Source organism: Hyperoodon ampullatus (genome assembly GCF_949752795.1).
Source record: "Hyperoodon ampullatus genome assembly, chromosome: 18".
NCBI lineage: Eukaryota > Metazoa > Chordata > Mammalia > Artiodactyla > Ziphiidae > Hyperoodon > Hyperoodon ampullatus.
The window spans coordinates 19,359,124-19,382,555 of NC_136931.1; the positions used below are offsets into that span (position 1 = coordinate 19,359,124).

At 41.2% G+C, this 23,432-nt stretch overlaps 1 protein-coding gene across 4 annotated transcripts; it reads right to left on the reverse strand.

Annotated features, from left to right (window-relative positions):
- Positions 1-1,071: 1,071 nt before the first annotated feature.
- On the reverse strand, positions 1,072-20,332 carry CTCF (CCCTC-binding factor; the record flags this gene model as incomplete). 4 transcript variants are annotated; one of them, XM_079723976.1, is made up of 10 exons in its annotated part: positions 1,072-1,256; positions 2,414-2,578; positions 5,923-6,055; positions 6,816-6,998; positions 7,780-7,940; positions 11,911-12,060; positions 12,647-12,767; positions 16,136-16,269; positions 19,005-19,175; positions 19,549-20,332. In XM_079723976.1, 10 exons carry the CDS (start codon positions 20,327-20,329, stop codon positions 1,072-1,074), a joined length of 2,184 nt encoding a protein of 727 aa, XP_079580102.1. The 4 variants fall into 4 exon arrangements, with proteins under 4 accessions (XP_079580102.1, XP_079580101.1, XP_079580100.1 ...); XM_079723975.1 differs by having other exon boundaries at positions 5,920-6,055; XM_079723974.1 differs by having other exon boundaries at positions 1,072-1,250; positions 19,549-20,329.
- Between the last annotated feature and the right edge of the window lie 3,100 nt (positions 20,333-23,432).

Sequence of the window (23,432 nt, forward strand, 5' to 3'; positions counted from 1 at the left end):
AGACTGAGGCTCTCTAAAAAACACATTTTAAACATGTGACAGTTCATGTGCAAGAATCACTTTTTAGTTGGTTTTGCTTCACATTATTATTTTTTGAAGATTCAAAGTTTAAATTACTGACCTAGTGAAATTTTCTGGCCCAGCTTTTAAGAGCTGCTGTGACCCACTCATAATCACCCTTCTGCTTTAACAGAGGATTTATAAAACACAAAATTCAGCTACAAACAAAGCAAAGAAAATGTAGATGGGAAATCATAACAAAGTTAATTGTACAAGGTTCAAATGCTGGCTCCATGGGCTGGAAAATCATGATCTTCCATGTGGGTGTCCGTCACTAGCGGGCAGCAGTCTGGGTGCCGTTCTGCTACGTGATTGTGATCCAATTCCTTGTCAACATTTACATACTACAGTCTGTGGAAACTTAATTTGCAAGTAATTAAAATGCTGGGTTTTCTTACACTGCACTTCTTTTCAACCTCTTAATTAATGGAAAAGATTAAAATGTAAAAAAAGTTATTTACAAGCTTGACCATACCAGAAACTTTGCCAAGAAAGAGGCAAAGTCTTCAGGACAAAAACCAATCGTAGCATGCCATACTACTGGTGTGCAACTGACTCCAAGCAAAGAGAGTCAGGGCAAAGCAAAAGCAAAAACCAGTTTAAAAGTCTAAGTCCTTCCCAAGTCTGCATTTACAATTAAAAACTCTCCTGGGAAGAAGACCATAGAACTCTGGGAAACCCAGTGGTGGTTTCTGGAGTGGTTTACCATAGCAAGAGAGAGGGTTCAATGTCTATTTCCATCTAAGAAAACCAGTTAGGCGTCAACACTGTCCTCAGCACTTCACAGTAAACCCTCAGGGACTCAGAACATTCCATGATTTGCTAACATCAAACAGCAAGTTCTAGTTAAATCACATTTTTCTAACATCATCCTTGAAGTTTTAGTTCTCAGTATGTTTGGTAAAATGATGCTTTTCCCAAAGCCAAAAGAAGAAAGAAGGGAGAAAAATTAAGATGCGGGCCGTTTAAACACAGCCCAGAGCAGTCCTGGCAACGAGCGAGGCCCCGCCATCACCGGTCCATCATGCTGAGGATCATCTCGGGCGTGAGGTCTCCGTTGGGGGCGTCTGTGGCAGCTGGCTGGGGCTCCTCTTCCTCCCCCTCCGCGGGCTCTGCGTCTGGCTCTTTTTTGACTTCAACTATAATGTTCTCAATTGCACCTGTATTCTGGTCTTCAACCTGAATAATGGCTGTTGCTGGCAAAAAGGATCATGAACAAAACAAATGCTCCATTAAAGCCCCCAAGGATTGCAAGGGTCTTTTCAGACTCGACACTAAATGAATGTCAGCAACACAGGAAAGCCTTAGATCCGATACAGAGAAAGTCAATCAAAAAGACCTAATAACCTAAAATGTGGCCATACACAAAGCCCCACTAGTCTAGATACTATCAAAGAACAAAATGTTGACACTCCTCTTCATATGACTCCCAAATTGCATATTAAAAAACTTAGTTTTCCTTTGTATCATAAATTTGGGCTTCATAATAGTGTGTGTCAGACAGGAAAAAATGCAGATGGTGTGGGACTAGGAATACTTCACAGAGTGTGGGATGTAGGTCCGTTTTAGAGATGACCCACCTATAGCAAAGAACCTGACATTTTTGAGTCTGAAGTTCTCCTAACACCCAGGGCCCTCCCGCCAGTTCACTCACTCAAATGTGTGTAGGCAAAATAGTTCCCGGGATCTTTAGAGTCAACGACCCCTCTGCAATAAGACATCTGGACACGGGGCTCAGGGAGCATGTTAAAAAAACAGATGAAACCCTGTATTTGTTAAAGAAAGAAAAAAAACTGCCAGCTTTTAGGAGATTCATGAATAGAACACAGACCTGAGACCCTGCAGAGCCTGCCGTCACAAGGGCCACGTCCAGTACAGGACTGCTACGTGGTGTGACGTGGAGGGTGAACACCTCCTTTGTGTCCTCTCATAAATCAGGAGGCCAGCAATAGAATCCACAGGCCTGGATTTCTTAGGAGGGACAGTGTCAGCTCAGAAATTGCTTTTTCCTTCTATCTTTTAAAATTTGGCTGTTTTACATTCATTACCACATCAATTTTGCCAGCTGACTATGACTCTGGTTGTTTTGTAAAACCCTCCCACATTAACAGTACCCACATTGTAGAACATAAGTACCCTTCTACTCTGGATTTTCTCTTATTGAAACCTAACAGGCCTCTAGAGATGTTCCTCAGTAAAAACCAAAAAATTGCTGCCTGAGAGTTTGTTCCCAGTGTGACCTTAATTTGTTCTCATGGCTCAGTTCCCATCTACCCAAAGAATAAGGACCTGTCTGGCTTCCCCATGTGTTAGGAGAGGACGCCAGCCTGCTGTGCTGAGACGGTCAACTTACGCTGGGTCTGTTTGGGTTGGTTGGTTCTGCCAGGGGGGCGTCCTCTCCGCTTCTTGGCAGGTGGTGGGGCTGGGGTCACAGGCTGAGGCTCTGGCTCGGGCTCAATCTCCACGGCAGGCTCCTCCTCATCCTCATTGTCATCCAGGTCTGGCTCAGCATTTTCTTCTCATGAAATCAGGAAGAAGAGGTAGTGGGGCAAGGAGAAGAGTGGTGGAAGAAAAAATAACACAAATAATCACATATTCTGTGAAGTCTAGTTACGTATTTATTTTCAACGTTAAAAGCCCATTTAAAAAATGCTTTCACTGGAATTTTTGTTATCAGTGTTAACAGAGTAAACTGGTATTGATGCAGAATAAGCAAATCAACCCAAATACTATTATTCATATTTTATGTGGACTGGATATTACTTTTTTCTTCTCAGCTTTAGATATCAGAATATTGAGTTTTGAATTCTTAGAGGCAACTCCACAGTATGCCAGTTATATTAAAAAAACCCACAAATGGTGTTCTCAGTTGAAAATGAAACAAATGTTCCCTCTACCTACTACACAAGGATAAAGCAGGACACTAAGCCTGAGATGGACCCCTGAAGAGTGGTGGACGGTGTGCATGCATGTCTGTGTGTATGAAGTTCTTGAAGCACCGTGACGTCCTATTTAGTAGGAAAAGCATAAGGCCAAGTTTTGGGATTTAATTTAATTCCCAGCTGTTCCAAACCCAACAGGTCATTCTTAACTCCCTTACCTTCTCCCGAATGCCATTATCACATAAAAGGAGAGGGAACTACTATAGAAAAAACACTGACGAGGAGCCTGATAATATGGTTTTGAGCCTCAGATCTCTTAAGTGTGTGACCTGGGACCATGACCACACTGAACCTCAGCTTCCTTGCATAATCTCTAAAGCACTCCCAAGGATCACAAGGATTGAGATACTGCCTGTAATCATGCTCTGTAACTTACATTCTACTACATAATCACAGTTGATTTTTACACTGTACGTCACAGTTTAAAAATTCTCCATTATTCCATTTAGGCTTCATTAAATAAGAGATATTACCCTCATTTTATAGAAATAGAGAGAAGCTAAGTGATTTGTAAGGCACAACTAACCACAGTTTGGGGCTGTTCTGCTGCCCACACCTATAGGCAACCATTGCTACCCCTCCCCCACTGCCAAGGCACAAAATGTACCCCGTCTGCCTTCCTCCAAGAAATGCAGGTTACAAGCACATTCTCTTTCTCTAGCACCAAATGTTTAAATTTAGAAGTCTGTGGGTAAATGCCTGATCTTCAGGAAAAAATGCCTTATTTGCCAAGTGACTGAAATCCTAAGTGAAAATGTGGGGAACGTACTGGTACGTGGCAGAGTGTCAAGGACGACACGCTTTCCTGCTGGACTTATTCAAGCCCCCTATTGCCTAAGTTGGCCCAATGCCTAGGAAATTAAACAAATTCAGTCAGAATTGGGGGAAAAAGCACACAAAGAAGGTTAATAGGGTCAAAGGCTTATTGGCTGGGAGAGATTTTGGCAAAAGGCCTTGAAAATAGCAGTAGACTCTGCTGGTCAATTTCTGCCAATGGCCAACAGGCAGAACTTCTGGGAGGGAACAAATATGACTGTGTGGCCTTCACCAGCCCAGAAATTCTGGGATAAAGAGACACTAGGTATGAGGTCCAAAACCAAACACTGTGCTGTACAAACCAGCAGTGCAGAAGACAAAGGGAGGAACTGCAGAAACCTATTAGGAACCGTCAATAAACTCTGCAGGTGAAAGATGCTTCTGGTAAAGTACAATTACAGAGTAGAGCTGGTCTTGTTGGGAGATGAACCACAGAAATGAACAGGGAAGAACCATGAGAAAAAAAGGTATGGGACAATGTCTGTGAGTAGGAGGCTCTGCAACAAAGAGCAACTACATGTATCCTGAAGCTCAAGGTTATCTGTGGATCTCTGCTGGTACTTGAGGCCCTCTGACATTTCCTGGCACCTCCCAACAGTCCACTCAATTTCTTAGCCAAACAAAGGGATCCCACAAAATTCTCAGTAGAGAGTGATGCGCTTTTATAAAAATTAAGCAAAGTGACATTTTTAAAAGAGGCATTCACTTAAAACCAAGTGAATGAAGATATTGCTTAAAATAGATTTTTCTACTAAAAAAGGCAGCAAAAAATAAACTACTCTTACGCTTAGATGAATATTCTCCCAGAAACAGTTAAAGTTCTGAATAGAAAAATGAAGTCTTTATTAAGATAAAAAAACAAAAGGGATTTTGTTATAGATTTAAGTATTAAAAACCTAGTACTGGGGCTTCCCTGGTGGCGCAGTGGTTGAGAGTCCGCCTGCCGATGCAGGGGACACGGGTTTGTGCCCCGGTCCGGGAGGATCCCACATGCCGCGGAGCGGCTGGGCCCGTGAGCCATGGCCGCTGAGCCTGTGCGTCCAGAGCCTGTGCTCCGCAATGGGAGAGGCCACAACAGTGAGAGGCCCGCGTGCCGCAAAAAAAGAAAAAAAAAAAAACAAACCTAGTACTTTCATGAACAAATTTTATAATAAAACCAATAAAGTAACATAAGTTCTTTAATACATTTTCAGAAATTTCATTTCCTTCCCCGCTATTTCTACTGACAAGCAATGTAGAAGACAAAATGAGAACTCTTTAGAAATACATTAGGCATCATCTATAAGTGCATTCTCCAAAACAAAACCCCTCTACATCCTTTTCCACAAAAACCTTAAATCTTTAAGTCACAGATGTGACTTCTTAACTGGCTGCCAGTAGCCCAAGTATCCACATTATAAAACCTAACACTATGGAATAAGTTTGTATAATCAAACGTGATTCCTACATTACCAACATCTTTGTTTGTCACCCCTTTCATGAATCTAGCACCACAATGCATATACTTTCTGTCTGGATTTCATGACTAATACCCCAAAGAACATCAATGGTAGGAAAATAGGCAAAGTTTTAAATTATAAATGGAGAGATTAAGGTAGGAAGAGAAAGGCTGACCTTCATGGATTTGATCAACACATCTCAAGGCTAGGCTGACACAGGCAGTCAAACCAGAAGTTGGTCAGGATGCTTAAGCAACCTTCTTCATGTCCATTAGATTCACTGCTCAAATCTAGACCAGCTTCCTAAATGTAAAAGCTATGAACATAGAAAAGAAACTCTGCTGGCCTTAGAATATCACTAATCTGAGTAAATTGAGTAAAGATATTAATTTTGCTTCGGCTTTAACTGAACATAACATATAATATCTTATCAAGCAATAGAATGCCATGAGGAAAAAAAAAAAGAAAAAAAAAGAAAATTTGCTCCAGGAATAAACTAACTGCTGTTGTAAATATATACACACATCAGGAAGATTAGAGGTTTAAAGGAAGTATGAGAGACTGGCTTATCTCTGTATCCCAGCATGTCCATATGTAAATACACTGGAAACTCTGCACCAAAACCTGCCATGTATAACTAACTCAAGAAACAAGTTACTTACCACTGTCAGAGGAGTCTTCCTTTTTAGAGCGCATCTTTCTTTTCCTTCCACGTTTACTCTTCTTCGTTTCTCCTCCATTTTCCCCTTCTACACCATCTGGACCAGCACAATTATCAGCATGTCTTGCCATGGTATTCTAACAAAAGGAACAAAACCCTCTTTCACATTACTAAAAAAGGTAAAATTAAAATTGGAAGTTCTCTTTTAGTTTAATAAAAAAAAAAACGAGGGGGCGGCAGGGGGAATCCTATTAAGTCTCAATGTTCTAGTATCTGCTAAATGTGTCCTGAACATACTCTCCCCATTCAGAGGAAATGGTCTCCATCTGGAGGGGGCAGAGAGAGAGACAAGGGTGGGCAAGAGAGGAGAGTTGCTCAGAAGATGAGGTTGGGTCCTCTGACAATCAGACCAACCTCCCTGTCCTGTGCACACCTGACAAACATGGCCCTAAGTGAAGATTCAGGACAGAACTGTTAAAAAAAAAAAAAGTACTGAGTTTCCAGGACTTCCCTGGTGGTCCAGTGGCTAAGATTCCACACTCCCAAAACAGGGGGCCTGGGTTCGATCCCTGGTCAGGGAACTATATCCCACATGCCACAACTAAGAGTTCACATGATGCACCTAAAGAGCCCACATGCTGCAACAAAGATCCTGCAGGCCACAACTAAGACCCGGTGTGGCCAAATAAATAAATAAAAACATACTGAGTTCCCCATCAGTGGAAGGGTTCACACATGGACAGAAAACCTCGAGGTGGGGATGAGTGACCCTTTTCCAAATGACAGTTCATCTCTATATTTATAACCTCAGTGGAAACAACTGCCCTGCTTTGCAATGGAAGCTCAAGAACGTGGTATCAAGAACTGTAAGACAGGAAGTAAAGTTCTGACTCTTACCCGGCGTGTAAATGTTTTCCCACACTTAGAACAGACGAAGGCCGCGGGGACAAAGTTGGGGTCATGATAGCGTTTGAAGTGCATGTCAAGGAGCTGTTTCTGGCGGAAGGTCTTGTCGCAGTGGCTGCAGGCATAAGGCTTCTCCCCGGTGTGGGTGCGCTTATGCATGATCATGTGCCTCTCCTGAAAGAAAGTGGGGTGGGGGAAGGTCTCAGACCCTGTCCTAGGGCTGCTACCCCAGCCACCATCTGTGTGCGTGTAGCTGACAAGACCTTTCTCTCCCAAGGGTCTAGGCTCAAAACTGCTTATTGAGAGGATAAAGTTAACCATACTGGGGTACAAAACTGCTTCCCCAAATCCTAGCACAGATACGCTCACTCCTGCTGGGCTGCTTCTGTAGATCACTCCCAAGCATCAGGCCCCAGGACCAGATTGTTCCCTTCTCTCAAGTCCTGGACTTACTTCCCATGGTTTTGAGAAAAGCTGGCAGTCTGCCTGGAGGGTGTGGAGGGTAGGGGAAGGTGTGACTGAATAAAGCTGTCAGTTGGAACCAGACATGATACAATCGAGAAGCAGGACCTTTGGTGACAATCTCATAAACCACAGTCTGAAAATATTATCCTTAAAAATAGTCACCATACAAGGTATATAAAAACACTCTGATAAAACCTAACAATAGGGGCTTCCCTGGTGGCGCAGTGGTTGAGAGTCTGCCTGCTGATGCAGGGGACGCGGGTTCGTGCCCCGGTCCGGGAAGATCCCACATGCCACGGAGCGGCTGGGCCCGTGAGCCATGGCCGTTGAGCCTGCGCGTCCGGAGCCTGTGCTCCGCAACGGGAGAGGCCACAACGGTGAGAGGCCCGTGTACCGCAAAAAAAAAAAAAAAAAAAAAAAAAAACCACCAACAAAAAAACCCCTAACAATAATGGGACATCAACCGTTTTCTAACTATGAAGGGCTCTACCTGTCTGCAAGCGTAATCACACTGATCACACTTAAAGCGCTTCTCGTTCTTGTGTGACTTCTGGTGCTGGATGAGGGCATAGCGCTCATGAAACACAGCATCGCAGTATCGGCATTTCTTGCCCTGCTCAATGTAGGAATGCTGCTTTCGTAAGTGGACACCTGAAAGCAAAATGCAAAGCGCAGTCCAACTTGTGAAAACACAAACAACCATTTCAAAGAGTTAAGAATACATTTATTTCTGCTTCTTAAAATAATTACTCTGGCTGCTATACAGAAAATGAATAAAAAGAGTAACAGATGTGGGGAGACTAGTTGAGACGTTGAAACTGGATAGGTGAAAGGTGGTGGTGGTTTGGATAAAGGAGATGGCAGTGGGTACGGAGGGAAGGAGAAGAACTGATGAGAGACCTAAAAAGTTGAATCAACAGGATTGAGTGACTGGCCAGAGAGTGAGGAAGAGAAAGGTGGGTATCAGGAATGACCTCTAGGTTTCTGGCTTGGAAAACTGAGCAGATGGTGGGGCCATTTACTGAGACAAGGAATAGTGGAACAGGGCTGAAGCCCAAGCTGTGTTTATCTCTGGGGCGAGGGGATAAAGGGGTTTTAGACCTTCAGTTCTGGACATGTTGAAGCTGTAATGCCAATGATATCAAGTAGGGATAGGGATGGCAAGGAATAGATGGCTCATAAGCCTAAATCAAAGGATAGATTTGGAGTAGGATTTGAGTTAGACCAAGAGAACTGATGAAATCACTAAGGCAAAGAAAGAAAAAGAGTATGGGTCATGCCTTAAGAAACCTAACAGTTAAGGCCAGTGAGAGGAAAAAGGATTAAAACAAGAGAAGGTTGAGAAGGAACAGTCAGAGAAATCAGAAAAAAACCAACAGGATGTAGTGCCATGAAAGCCAAAGGAAGACAGTGTTTTAAGGAGGAGGGTGCAGCCTGCTATGAATAATGATGCTAAGAGATCAAGGCAGATGGGGAGTTGAACGTTCCCTACATTCTGCAATGTGGGGTCATTGGTGATCTTAGTCAGAGTCACTTTATAGAGTGATGGTATAAGCCAGATGGGAAGGAAACTAGAAGCTGAGGAAGAGACGACTGTGAGGGATATAACTCTTCATGAGCATTGGCTAGGAAGGAAATAAGAGTTAAACCTAGAAGGGAAAGACTTTTAAAAAAGACAAGAGAGATGTAAGCATATTTAGAGTTGAGGCAAAAGATTAAGGAGTGAGAACATGAAAATGAAGGTAAAGGTGCAATACCTGACCATGGAAAGGCTGCCAAGAACACAGGAGAGTGGGATCAGGGCAAAGGGACAGGCCACAGACAAGAAGAGTGACACAAACTCTCTAGTAGCAGATGGGGAAAGAGGATGAATGCAGGTAGGTTTACACATCTGATAACAGAAAATGTGAAGTTTCAACCTGTTGCCTTTATTTTTTTGTGAAGTAGGAAAAGAGGTTACATACTGTGACCAGGGAAGCAAAGAGAAAAGGGAAGGAAGATTAGAGGTTTAAAGAAAGTTAACAATGATTTATCCTACTCTGTCATGGAACCTCCCACATCACAGGCACCCAAACATTTGTGGAATGAATGAATGAATGGACAAACTCACTGAGGAGAATGGGAGCACAACTGATGAGGACAAACAGCTGGATTACTCAGGAGCCCAGCTGCGTTTGGGATCATGAATTTATGGTGCTACCAATCTGCTCAATCAAGGTGATATCACAACAAACTTAAAGAGGGCCAATTCTGGGGAATGGAAATAAGGTAGGGGAAAGGGATGGCTCACTTTTAACTCTCTACACATGTTCACTATATGAAGGCCTTTTATACACACATATATCATTCCAAATAATTTTTAGGCCTCAACTTTCCCCTTCTGGTCCTCAAATAGAGACTTAATAGTTAAAGACTTTCTTTCATACATTCTTATTAAATACTTACAATAATGATTCTATAAAGTAGGAATTATTCTTATACATCAGTTAAAAAAAAAAAAAAAGACTTAGAGGGGCTTCCCTGGTGGCGCAGTGGTTGAGAATCTGCCTGCCGATGCAGGGGATACGGGTTCGTGCCCCATTCCAGGAAGATCCCACATGCCGCGGAGCGGCTGGGCCCGTGAGCCATGGCCGCTGAGCCTGCGCGTCCAGAGCCTGTGCTCCGCAATGGGAGAGGCCACAACAGTGAGAGGCCCGCGTACCGCAAAAAAAACACAAACAAACAAACAAACAAACAAAAGACTTAGAGCAGTAAGTATTTGAAGGTGAATCTTGACTCTGGTAGGTCTGTCACGATTCTCCATGCTTTCCTGTGTCTCAAAGTGATGAATCTTAATTATTGCATATTAGTGTGAAATCAGACCTGCTTTGGGGAACACAAACTTGTTTGGGAATAGTTTTGGGAGATAACTATTATTTGACAGCTCCCAGGCAATTAAGTGCCTCATAAAGAGCTCGTTATGCAGGGTCTAAGAGGTATCATTCAAGTATAAAACACTCAAGGTTTTTATCCGCATCATGAAAGTGAATAACTTAAAAAAAAATTGAATAATTCAAACAGTGGCCTAACAGCTCACACACTGCCATGAGATATTACTGGTTTAGGTTTTAGTTTCTATACAGCGAGAACAGTAAAACTCTTTCATTTACCTGAGGACAGTACCTCTTAAGTTTTTTAAACGAAGTCCTTTCAAGAGCAGAGCAGGATGAACACAGGACCCACTGGATCTTATGTGGAGCCCAAAGTCCTCTACTTCAAGCTCACAGTTTCATCTTAAAAACGTTAGTCAGTCTACAGTTTGTTCAATATAGTCATATTAACGTAAAAATGTTTTAAGACACCAGCTCAACTGTATAACTTTACTCAAAACCTTCTGAGTATAACCAATGCTGCAGAAAGACAGGCCAAGTTTATGCTGTGGCTCAGTATGATCCTGATATGACCTGGGTACTTATGTACTCCCCTGTGTGAGAAACAGCTCTAGAGGGTTCGAGAGGACTCAAGTGCAGCTTTGCCACTCATAAGCTGTGTTGTGTAGCTTTGGTCAAGACACCTGTTCATCATCTATAAAGCTAGAATATACCTTGATGACTTCACATGGTAGTTGTAAAGATCAAATGAGTAAAGAAGTAAAATAAAAGTAAAAGACAACCTGGAAAGTAATTTATCTAAGTTTATATTATTATTATTATTCAGGGAGCAATGAATTTTGGATAGAGAACAGACTGGGGCAATATTTTTTTATCTCTTTTAAATAATAAAAACAAAGGGATAAATCCAGATGACCTTATCTTTAAGAATATGGGTCATAGTATGGGACTTCCCTGGTGGTGCAGTGGTTAAGAATCTGCATGCATGCCAATGCAGGGGACATGGTTCGAGCCCTGGTCCGGGAAGATCCCACATGCCGCAGAGCAACTAAGCCCGTGAGCCACAACTACTGAGCCTGCGCTCTAGAGCCCACAAGCCACAACTACTGAAGCCCGCATGCCTAGAGCCTGTGCTCCGCAACAAGAGAGGCCACTGCAATTAGGAGCCCACGCACCGCAACAAAGAGTAACCCCCGCTTGCTGCAACTAGAAAAAGCCTGCGCGCAGCAACGAAGATGCAACGCAGCCATAAATAAATGAATAAATAGATATATTTATTATTAAAAAAAAAAGAATATGGGTCATACTAAAATTTCTACCACCAAACTCTGCCTCTATATAAACTCTAGCTTAATTACACACAGAAACATAGCTATCACCAAACCAATAAAACAGTCCCATTACCTAGAGGAAGTACAAATATTGTGGAAAAAAACCTGAAGTGAACTGACCTTAGTTCGAATCATACTATGTCACTTCCCTATTTGGGGGCTTTAATTATACTGCTTTCTCTCGTTATAGCTGCCATTAATTTATAGATGAGCTATAGTCAGGAAAGAATCTTGTAGCCTAGCTTCAGTAAGAGAAAGAAGACAGAAGAAAGTATCACTAGCACCTAAGCAATGACTTTTATTAAACAGCAGGCCATTCACATTCACAAAACTTACATGAAGGAAGTAATCTGTGATCGCCATCATTTTCACAAATTTGTCAAAATAGATTTCTCATTTGCCACTAGTTAATTTACTTACCCAAATCACTTTTTCGGGCTATGACAGTGTCACAGTGGGGACAGTGAAATTTGGCCACATTTTCTGTGTGCTTCTGTAAAATGTGCATCTTCATGGTACCACTTTGGGTAAACCGTGCATGACAAATGTAACATTCATAAGGTTTTTCCCCTTAAAAGGAAATACAAAATGAACTTAGATGAAATAACTGAATACTATCACTTAATTGGAGGGTAATCCAGGTGGCAGATGTGCTAATCCACAGAGAATCTACAGTTCTTAATTTAGAAAGGATGAGGCTCAGGCCCACTGCCTGGCTCATGCCTATCTTCAGAGATGGAAAAGAAGTCCCAAGCTATGGCCCCCACCTCTGCTTTGCCCAGCTCTGCCACGGAGTCCTTCACATTTTAGTAAGAGTAGTTCCTACAGCAGTACTTACCTTTGGGGGAAAGCAGACGGGATGACAGGAGGACCTGCAAGATTTTCTTTTTAGGAAAAGAGAGTACTTTGGAAAACTGACGAGTTGGGTTACTTACGTAACCTACCCAGACTTCTTCTAACAGTAAAAACTTTCCATTCTCCAATGTATATTCAGAGCAATGAACTCCAAAGATATGCCAGAGAAGCATTTGTCAATTTATACTACTCTCATGCCAGCTTCCATTCGGGTAACTAACAGGGGCATGTGGTGGTTCACAGGGTCCCACGGGATCCACTAAAAAGTGGTTCATTAATACGAGGAAGGGAGAAATCCTACCTGAATGGGTTCTCATGTGCCTTTTCAGCTTGTATGTGTCCCTGCTGGCATAACTGCATAAGCTGCACTGGAAAGGACGCTCTCCAGTGTGAGAGCGAATGTGACGTTTTAATTTGCTGACCTGAAACACAAAAGCAAGCGAACCTCTTAAACTTTCGTTAACATAGATTGTTAACATGAATACTGTGGGTCAGGCACAAAAGCTTATATTTTGGACACTGCAGTTTATAATACAGAAGAAGTCTAAAAGACAGTATTTCTTCCTCCTCATTATTTGTAACTGTTGCCTCTCATCTCTCAAATCCCTATCATAATCCAAGGGAAGAGGGTAAAATGGATAGGGGCATGGATGAGTCAAGATGGGCTATTATTAACTGTTAGGCTGGGTGACAGGTACATGGAGGTGTATTATACTAGTCTACCTACTTCTATGTATGTTTGAAATTTTCCATAATAGTTTAAAAATAATCCATGCTTATTTATGGATCAATTTTCTAGCAAATTTTGAATCCAAGTTAATAAATGCATTTTAATTCCCTTAAGTCTCTCTTCCTATCATCAGCATATTCCCTGACAGGCCAGGCGCCAAGGGCCTCTCACTTCCTCACTATGGACTTATGCTTTTCATCTTTCATTAAGTACCTTTCCAACAGAACAGTGACTTTCAAACTTGACTCTAAGAAGTGTTTTGAACACTAATGTTTCCTTTGAAAAATTTAAAAAGTGTTCCAATTTTTACATTAAAATCTCCCTGTACTTCCAAGTACTATATAGTAAAATTCCACACACTGTAAGGCTAAAGAATGGTCCCAACAGCATTACTGAATAATTCTCTTTCCAAAACTTGCCTATTTATCATATATTAAATTCCTATATACACAAGGATCTATTCTTTTTCAACAAACTATGTTTATTCCTGCTCCAATATCACACTGTCTTGTGCCAATAGCACAAGCCCCTCATTCTTTTTTTTGTTTTTTAAATTTATTCATTTATTTATGGCTGCGTTGGGTCCTCATTGCTGCGTGCGGGCTTTCTCTAGTTGTGGTGAGTGGGGGCTACTCTTCGTTGCGGTGTGCAGGCTTCTCATTGCGGTGGCTTCTCTTGTGGAGCACGGGCTCTAGGTGCACAGGCTTCAGTAGTTGTGGCACGTGGGCTCAGTAGTTGTGGCTCACGGGCTCTAGAGCGCAGGCTCAGTAGTTGTGGCGTATGGGCTTAGTTGCTCCACGGCATGTGGGATCTCCCCAGACCAGGGCTCATACCCGTGTCCCCTGCACTGGCAGGCGGATTCTTAATCACTGAGCCACCAGGGAAGCCCAAGCCCCTCATTCGTTTTTCAAATTTTTCTTAGTCATTCATATTTACTCTTCCAGTTGAAATTTATAATCAACCTGAAATGCGTATTTGTGTCCTTTGGGAAATTTTGAGACGTTTTCTTCTTACGGGTAGGTATCAGATGTTTTTTGCTGTTCAGTTTATCCCTAGATCATTTTATTGCTGTTAGAGTTTGAATCTGTTTCCTACTATTGATATTGTATAAATAAGTCACTGATTCTTGTGTATTTATCTTGGATCTGACCACCCAAATGAACTCTAACTGCTTTAGGTTTTTCAGCCAATACTCTTGAATTTTCTATGTAAGCAAATATGTCTGCAAGACATGACAGTTTTGTCTTTCCATTTATAATTCATTTATTATTTTATACTATTAGCTAGGATTTCCAATACAATGTTGAAATGTTAACAGTAGGAATGGAAATCTTGTTCCAAAGTTTAATGGGAATACTTCCAGTGTTTCAGAGTTAATTAGGCTGGGTTTACTATAGGTTTCCAGTATATACTTCTTATAATTATTTCTTTTTTTTTTTTTTTTTTTTTGGCTGCATTGGGTCTTCGTTGCTGCACGGGCTTTCTCTAGTTGCGCTGAGCAGGGGCTGCTCTTTGTTGCAGTGTGCGGGCTTAGTTGCTCCACGGCATGTGGGATCTCCCCGGACCAGGGCTGAACCAGTGTTCCCTGCATTGGTGGGCAGATTCTTAACCACTGCGCCACCATGGAAGTCCCTAAAGATATTTTTTTCTATTCTTGACTTGCTAGAACTCCAAACAGTAATAAGTATTAAATTTTATGATTTTTCAATAACCTATAGAAATAATATGGTTTTTCTTTAATCTCTCAGTGTAGTACACACCAATAATATCCTAATGCTGAATTATTCTTGCATTTTAGATACATTCTATTTAGTAATCACTTATTTTTAAATCTATTACCAAATTTGGTTTGTTAATTCACTTAGAATTTTGGCTTTTCTGTGACAAACAGAAACAGTTTTCTTTTTGGAAGTATCCTTATCCAGTTTTGGTAAGTGGGTAGCCTCAAATAATAAAGGTGATATATATATATATATATATATATATATATATATATACATATATAAGAAAGCAAGCAAGCTAGCTAGCTAGCTAGCTGCTGGGCTTTAGTTGCAGCACGTAGGATCTTAGTTGCAGCACACAGGACCTTCATTATGGCATACAGGATCTTTTAGTTGCAGCATGTGGGATCTTTTAGTTGAGGCATGTGGGATCTAGTTCCCTCACCAGGGATGGAGACCGGGCCCCCTGCATTGGGAGCACAGAATCTTAGCCACTGGAGCACTACGGAAGTCCCTAAAATCTTCCATTTTGAAGTGCTCTTGGTATAGTTACTCATTTCTTTGAAGTTTGGTAGAACTTGCCTGTAATAATTTGTGGATCAGTGCTCTTTTTTTTTTAGATGATTTTTTAAAAATTAATTGATTAAATTTTGGCTGCGTCGGGTCTTCATTGCTGCGCATGGGTTTTCTCTAATTGTGGCGAGCTAGGGCTACTCTTCGTTGTAGTGCGCGGGCTTCTCACTGCGGTGGCTTCTCTTATTGCGGAGCATAGGCTGTACATGCGTGGGCTTCAGTAGCTGCAGCACGTGGGCCCTAGAGTGTGCAGGCTTCAATAGTTGTGGCGTGTGGGCTCTAGAGCGCAGGCTCAGTAGTTGTGGCGCATGGGCGTAGTTGCTCCAAGGCATGTGGGGTTGTGGTGGGGTCTTCCTGAACCAGGGCTCGAACCCGTGTCCCCTGCATTGGCAGGCAGGTTCTTAACCACTGTGCCACCAGGGAAGTTCCTACTGCTCCTTTTTGTTTTTGTTTTTTTTGGTTGCAGGTCTTAGTTGCGGCATGCATGTGGGATCTAGTTCTCTGACCAGGGATCGAACCTGGGCCCCCTGCACTGGGAGCGCTGAGCCTTATCCACCATGCCACCAGGGAAGTCCCGTTAGTGTTCCTTTTTTAATGGGAAAACCTTTCACACTTATTACAGTTGTTTTTTTTTTTTTGGTGGTGGGGAGTGGGAGTGTAGTAATCTAGCAAGATTTTCTATCCTGTATTAAGTCAGTATGAGGACAGTTCATACTGGAATCATGATCTTCTTCAGAGAGGAACCAACAAGGAGCTGAATACTCACTTCTACACTGGCGTAATCGCACATGGAACACTTAAATGGCTTCTCATGGGTGTGTTTGTAACGACGATGCCGCACCAATTCTCCACTAGTCACAAAGGCCATGTCGCAGTCTGGGCACTTGTGAGGACGAGTACCTAGAGAAAGGAGGGTATAACAGAAAGACAAGATCAAGGGCACAGTTAATTACAGAGTTCAATGTGTGACACAACTGCTACATGAGGTTGGACCCTGGTCATCTCATCAACCCTCCCTGAGAGTAGCTCCAAAAGCTATGGGTGAGCCCAGCTGACTTTATAACACTAACCCCAAAATATTATAAACACATGCCAAACATTTAGTTTCTCTTAATTATCCATTTGAGTATGCTGCCTTTGAATACAAAATATTTTTTATCCCTATTTTGTGAATATTCTGGTCACTATGGATTAAAGGTTAACAGAAACACCATTCTGTTTCAACCCTTCTAAAAAATATACAGCATCTTTAAACCTCAATTTTTATCAAGTACAGGCCACAGAATAAACAGTTATTTGACTCAAGATCCTTTTGCATATCAAATCTTACTGTTAATATGATTATACATACAGGGCCATTGGGCTGTCCATATTGACCCACTTTTTCTTTAAAAAAAATACAAATATAATAACATGTTTTCTATATAAATTTGGTTTGATAAGGTATTCTAGAGATTTATCAAAGGCTTTATAAAGTAGTATTGCCTTTTATGTTATGTGATTTAAACAGATCATTTTCAAACATCAATATCTAATATCCTGTGATCTGAAAGTCAAATCATGGAATATTTAAATATTTTTATGAACTAATAATATACCCTCTATATTTCTTGTTTTGATTTTTCTTTCACTGAGATAATCTTACCATTTTTAATATGTCTTCCCATAGTAGCCCCATAACATAACATCACTTTAGTAGATCTTCTCTAGCCACTTTATATTCTGAACATTGCACTGAAAATATCATGCCCAGGTAATAATGATAATAAGGAGATAAAGCTGACAGTAGAACACAGTGCTACCTTCATAGGTTATTATTTAGAAACTAGGGACTATCTGTAATTGTGGGCTGTGGATAAGGGGTGAACAGCAAGGTAATCTCAAACACCAAAATCAAAGGCTACCTTTGAGAATGGAATTAAGAAGAGTCACAATGTAATGAATGGGTCCAGCCATCTGCAGAAATGATTCTCCCAGAGATTGAGAAAACACTGGAGAGGGAAATGTGATTGGATATGATAGTAACTAGAAAATTCCAAAGAATGTTCATTTGCTCCATTTGCTTCTTTACTACCACTGAGGATTAAGAGTGAAGGATAAAGTTCTTATCTATGAAAAATGTATAGTCTGGTGGTACAAACAGGTAAGTAAAACAACGACTAACAAGAGAAGGAAAGCAACATTCATTTCTATTAGGATGAGGTAAGTTGAAAACAAAGAATTTCCAATGTTTACCTAGTATTATCTAGGGGAGAGAAAGAGGCCTGCCTCTGGTAGACGTAAGCACGGCAATTAGGAAAGAAGTGGACACTGCTGTGGGACAGAAGTTTTCATCAGGTTGACCCACATGACTGCCTATGTCCCTCTGCTCAAGGTCCATGGCTCACCAAGTCACCCTTCAATTGCTACAGCATCCTGTAGCAATTAGGCAAGGGCGCCCCCTAGAATGCAATACGACTGCATCTAGAAAATAAAAAGGTATATTCCTTGGCATAAACTGATTTTCTGATATGAATCTGACTCTTTTGAGGATTTGGTTAGTATGAATTAGTCCTGCCAAATCATTCCTGAATAACCAGACAGACTGAATTTCTTATTTTCAAAGCTGAGGACTAAACCATAACATGCAGTGCCCACATCAAGGCACTCCCGTTCTGGCAAGTCCTATAAATGGGGCCAGCTGCTTTCATCTAGTCATATGCCCTTTCCCTAGGGTTTCAAAGTACCAAATAAAACATATTATTATCAAGTGTCTGGGTAGAAACTAGGTAGTTGGTGAAAAGTGACCAAGTCACATTAGCAAATATACTAATGCACAGCATACTGCTCATTGGCCAATCCCTACTTGATCACATTCATCAGACAACCAGCACATCAAATAAAAAACAAGAATCATCATATAAAATGAGGTGGAGAATCTGGATAGAGGAAAGCTATTCTGCATGAAGAACTAGGTGAAAGAAGTTTCTATTAGCACTTGCAGCCAAATGCCAACACCAAAAGTATAAAGAGCCCAGAAGAGAGTCTAAAGAGAGCTTTAGCCCATAGTCTCTCCTCTTTAGTGACCCCAGAACATGACCACAGCCAACATGAAGCTAATATTAGAGTATTAAGTATGTGTGGACCATGAATGAATAAATGTTTGAATTGCTGGAATGGTGCCTTAAATTTTCCATTCTGGGATTATGAATTATCTTCTTTGAGGTAAAACAACCAGAAACTATAGTTTTTACAAAGGTAGGATTTCATTTCTCTCCTAATGTTCTTCCTCATAGTGCCTGGCAATTACTGCCTGGGAATTTAAGGTGGGTTAGTTTTTGTCATTGTTGTTAAAACCTTAGCAACACAGTGGTGATACCTTTGGGAAATATTATAGGTTAACTACCACAGAAAATCTTTTTCTGAATCACCATCCTTATAAAATTTAGATTATTTTCCACTAAACTTTCTTTACATTTGCCTATAACTAAGTCCATCTGCTTACAATAAATCAAGATCACAAAGAGGTAACCATAAAAAAGAACAAAAAAATCTTCCCATTCTTATTCCCACTGGAATCAGCTTAGATGATATTTAAAACCCAAGTTTAAACCTTTGCTATGCTGTAGCCCCCAACATTCTTAACTAGCACCCACCTGTGTGTGTGTTAAGGTGATTCCTCAGAAGGGTGACTGTCCTGAATGCCCTGCCACAGAGATGGCACTTGTGTGGTCTCTCATCGGTGTGACTTTTCATGTGCCGATCCAAATTTGAACGCCGTGGACATGTGTAACTGCAAAGCTCACACTGGAATGTCTTCTTTACACCTATGTGCAAAATAAAACACTTACTTGTTGCAGGGTTTCAAAGTGTTAAGATTAATCCTAATCTTAAACTTCCACAGATATATTTCATTAGCCTTTTATAACTAAAGCCAACTAAGTCACATTGAGTTATAATTATCTCATGCCACTAATAGATTTACTTCTTTCTCTTCAGGACTTAAAAAGTACTCAATCTGGAAAAAAAAAAAAAAAAAAAAAAGAAGTACTCAATCTGGAAAAACTTCTTTTAGACTGGCGCCCACATCACAATCTTTAAAATAAATCCATTTAATGTAAAATAACCTGCATAGGCACTGTGTTATGTTCTTTATCCCAAAAAGGTTTTATGAGAGTATAATGGATAAACTCATTTTACCTTTCTTTTTAATTTTTGTTGGTTTTGGAGGCTTCATGTTACCAACCACTTTCTCTGCGTTAACCTCTGACAGCAGACCTTCCTGCTGCTCTTCCTCAAAATCGTACACAGACACATCCACATCTTTGCCCTCCTCCGTGTAACGCAGTTTGCTCTTTTTGGTTTTCTTTGTTTTTTTGGCTGGTGGTTGATAGTCTGGGTCTTTTTGCCAACTAGGATCTTCCTGAGGCGGAAGTTCCCCTTGCTCTAGCGTCTCCACCTCTCCATTGGCCCCCACTTTTACCACTTGAAACCCTTCAGGCAAAGGTAAGGTGTGACATATCATGGGTTCACTTTCTGCAAGGCCCTCTTTAGACACTTCATTCTCATAAGCCCCCTGAAGTTCTTCTACTGAAGTGGTAGCAACAGGTACAGTCACAGGAACGGGTACTTGCACGAGCTGAAGCTCTCCTATGTTTATAGGCTGTTCCTCCATATTTACAACCTGCAAGGTTATAATCTGGGTATCGTCTACAGCAGCCTCTGCTTCTGGAGCAACTGCACCCTCCATTACTTCAGTCTTCATCTGAAGAAGGGTAGGATCCAGCTGTTCCATCATTACCATCTGTACACTGCTATTGACATCCTGGACCACCTCACCCCCATCAGTCTGGTTCTGGGGTAGGTGGCAAGCGTCCTCTTCTTGGCCCCCTTCCCGGCGTCTCTGGTAAGTCTTTCTCTCCTTTCCTTTAATGAAAGTTTCAGACTCTTCCACAATGGCTTCAACCGCCTCACCTTCCATTTCCCCTTCCTTTATTAAGGGAGAACACAGATTATTATATAAAATAAAATTTGCCTAATTGAAAACATATACATTTTAAACAAAAAAGACCCCCTGATGAATGAATGAGGCACCAGTGGTTGTTAATATTACAAAAAGACACAACAGATATTTACCTCCTGATGGAAGAATGGAATCCCACCTATGAAGCAGTCTTGTCAAACAAAACAAAAAAATCTGAAACGAATCAAGCCTCTAGATCCAACTACCAATTAACAGGAAACTGGTGACAGACGATATTAAATTACACTACAGGGATGAAATTCAGACTGAAGGAAACTGCAGGAATAACTATCCAGTTTCTTCTGCAAATAAATCACCAGGAGAAAAAAAAAATGGGAAGGGTAGAGGGAGAACCTACAGATCAGTGGTTCTCAACCTGGGGTGACTATGCCTCCAAGAGACATCTGGCAAGGCCTGGACACATTTCTGGTTGTCACTACTGCGGCAGGTGTGCTACTAGTATCTAGTAGATGCTCTGGCAGAGGCCAGAGATGTTACTAAACATCCTGCTACGCACAGGTCAGTCCTCCACAACAAAGAATTATTGGTCCCCAAATGTCAATAGTGCAGAGGTTGAGAAACTCTGATATAGACAAAAGAGGCCTAAGAGATACAGCAATCACAGTGTATGGATCTTGTTTGGATTCTGATTCAAACCAACAAATGGTTTAAAAAAATGCCACGAGGGCTTCCCTGGTGGCACAGTGGATAAGAATCCACCTGCCAATGCAGGGGACACAAGATTTGATCCCTGGTCTGGGAAGACCCCACATTCCGCGGAGCAACTAAGCCCATGCGCCACAACTACTGAGCCTACGCTCTAGAGCCTGTGCTCCGCAACAAGAAGCCCGCACACCACAACAAAGAGTAGCCCCCGCTCGTAGCAACGAAGACCCAACGCAGCCAAAAATAAAGAAATAAATTTATTTTTAAAAAAAAGCCACAAGACAATGAGATTCAACTCTGACTGGATATTTGTTATTAAAGAGTTATTCACAAAACTGGTTTAAATCTTACACATTTCTTACATCTGGCAGAGGACCTCACTGTTTTTAGCTAAATTCTCCCTTAGAAAACAAGCCACCAGAGTTCTTTTTGGAGCCAAAATCAGAACTTGGATCCAGACTCCAATAGTCCTGCTCGTAGCTACACACACCGCTACCTCCTGTCTCATAGCATCAACTTGACATTCATGTATCTCTCTTATCTATAAAACCATGAGTTCCTTGAGGACAGAGACCATGAAAACAAGTAGTTTTTACTCTTGAGCACTATGCCCAGGTTGGTAAGAACACAATAAATGCTAACTGAATGCGTAACAGAAAACAGAAAAAAAAATCAGTTTTTTTCTGATTCACAGTTTCTGGCTCTAATGTCTTGTGAGTGCTGAGAGTACCCAGATACCTAAGAATAAAATGAGTTTGATCAATTATGTAACTCATATCAATAATCTGACTTAAGAAAACTGACAAATATATAAAAGGTTAATTCAAAATTAAAATTTCAAGTGTTTTGTATTCTTGCCCTCATCTCAAACAAAGCTTTTGTTACTTCTATTAGAGACATGTTTCTTCAATTCAAGTACCTTAACACTATCCATGCTAGCAGTCAGAGAAGGCTCCCTAAGTCAGGACCACCTGTAAAGCAGTACAAAGACTAAAACTATGCAGGCCCGGTCCTGCATTCTAGGAGTTATTGTCTAACAAAAAAAGACAGAATAAGTACAATGGCTCAAGGTAAAAGTGGTAGGTTTGGAGAACCCTACATAACCAGGTGTGAGATCAAGATGGGTAGGATATTTAAAGACATCATGGTGTGTGTGCACACACAAATTCTGCAGGGGAGGGGGTCCCTACGTAGAAAAAATATATGACGGAATTGGTTATGAGAAAGAATAAAAGAGTTAAAGAATAAAAGACTTAAAAAGCACAGGATAGAGGAAAGGGTAGAAAGAGGAGAAAGATGTATTGGTTCTGGCCATAGATTGGATGGTCTTGAATGACAAAATATTAAGACTATACTCATTTGGCTATCAATGGGAAATCACATATGCTTTCTTTCTTTCCTTTTTTAAATTTTATTTATTTTATTTTTGGCCTCACTGGGTCTTTGCTGCTGCATGTGGGCTTTCTCTAGTTGCAGCGAGTGGAGGCTACTCTTCATTGCGGTGCATGGGCTTATTGCGGTGGCTTCTCTTGTTGCAGAGCACGGGCTCTAGGCATGCGGACTTCAGTAGTTGTGGTGCACGGGCTTAGTTGCTCCGCGGCATGTGGGATATTCCTGGACCAGGGCTCGAACCCACGTCACCTGCATTGGCAGGGGGATTCTTAACCACTGTGCCGCCAGGGAAGTCCCACATATGCTTTCTGAGCAGGGGAAATTAAGATTTACTTGGTTCATAAAGAATAGTGCTTGATTTCTTCAACAAAGTGTATCCGTATTTTTGCAAAAGGGAAAGATGCATGATACATATAATGCCCTCTGGCTTTCAAGGCCCTTCAGTATCTGACCCCAGATAACCTATTCAGATTCATGACTTGTTGGTTTTTAGCCATTACTTTTCCCTGTATGTGTCTGCTGATAAAACAATCACACTATTATGCACTTAAAATTTTTCTCAAAATGATCCATTGCCCCAGTTGGCTTGTTAAAGCTCTTTGAGGGCAAAAGCCAGGCTTGAGGCAACCTACATATTTGGACAGATTCAGCAAACCTCACCATCAGCATGGAACGAAAACCAAGGCTAATGGAAAACCTTGTGAGTTGTTGGGTTGTCCTGATTTGTTCTGCCATTACCTGCTTTCATTAGTCCCTTATTCTCAACAACCAAGAGTATATACTATTGATACAACGCTCAATGCAAAGATCTCTTACTGTCTTTTCCATTACCAGCGAGGACATATATAACAAAATGTTACCGCAGAACATGAGGGTCAAGGGACATTTGTGAAGTGCTTTTTATAATTTGCCTGTAAATAAAACATGTCTGAGCATCAATGTGCTAGCATTTTTATAAGATCTTATTTATATTTCTGATCATGAAAGACTACTTGAGCCATGA